Raw genomic sequence first — 517 nt, forward strand, 5'->3', positions numbered from 1 at the left:
GGTCACCACAGCCATACCACACCCATTTCCCATACCCACACACTACACCATCAGTCACCCACCACACTCATATTCCATAGCAACTCACCCACACCCATACCCTCATTCACCCACCCACCACACCCATACCACCCACACCCACCACACCCATACCGCCCACACCCACCACACCCATACCACCCACACCCACCACACCCATACCACCCCCACACCCACCACACCCATACCACCCACACCCACCACACCCATACCGCCCACACCCACCCACCTACAAACAACTAAACCCAAAGGCCAACAGGACACAGGTACTCACCCCTAAGTATCTGCTGACAGACGTCGCAGGCGGTGATTTTCTTATAGGTGTATTCCTGCAGGATGTGAGTACTTTCAAACATGACAGCTGCTGCATCCTTGTCTCGCCCGTTCTTTCTGATGTGGGTATAACAAGCAGGAGATTAGAACACAGCGAGGAGGGAAGGGGAGGCGACTATATCAACACCTTGTCAAGTGATGTGTG

At 54.2% G+C, this 517-nt stretch overlaps 1 protein-coding gene across 1 annotated transcript in view; it reads right to left on the reverse strand.

The window, feature by feature from the left end:
- LOC119590634 overlaps positions 1-517 on the reverse strand; it is a gene marked incomplete at its 5' end in the record, with an annotated part of 133,180 nt that overhangs the window by 65,868 nt on the left and 66,795 nt on the right. The window contains 1 exon segment of the mRNA XM_037939313.1: positions 314-429. Within this exon segment, the coding sequence (XP_037795241.1) occupies positions 314-429 (116 nt within the window).

This window comes from Penaeus monodon, chromosome 27 (genome assembly GCF_015228065.2).
Source record: "Penaeus monodon isolate SGIC_2016 chromosome 27, NSTDA_Pmon_1, whole genome shotgun sequence".
In the NCBI taxonomy this organism is placed as follows: Eukaryota; Metazoa; Arthropoda; class Malacostraca; order Decapoda; family Penaeidae; genus Penaeus; species Penaeus monodon.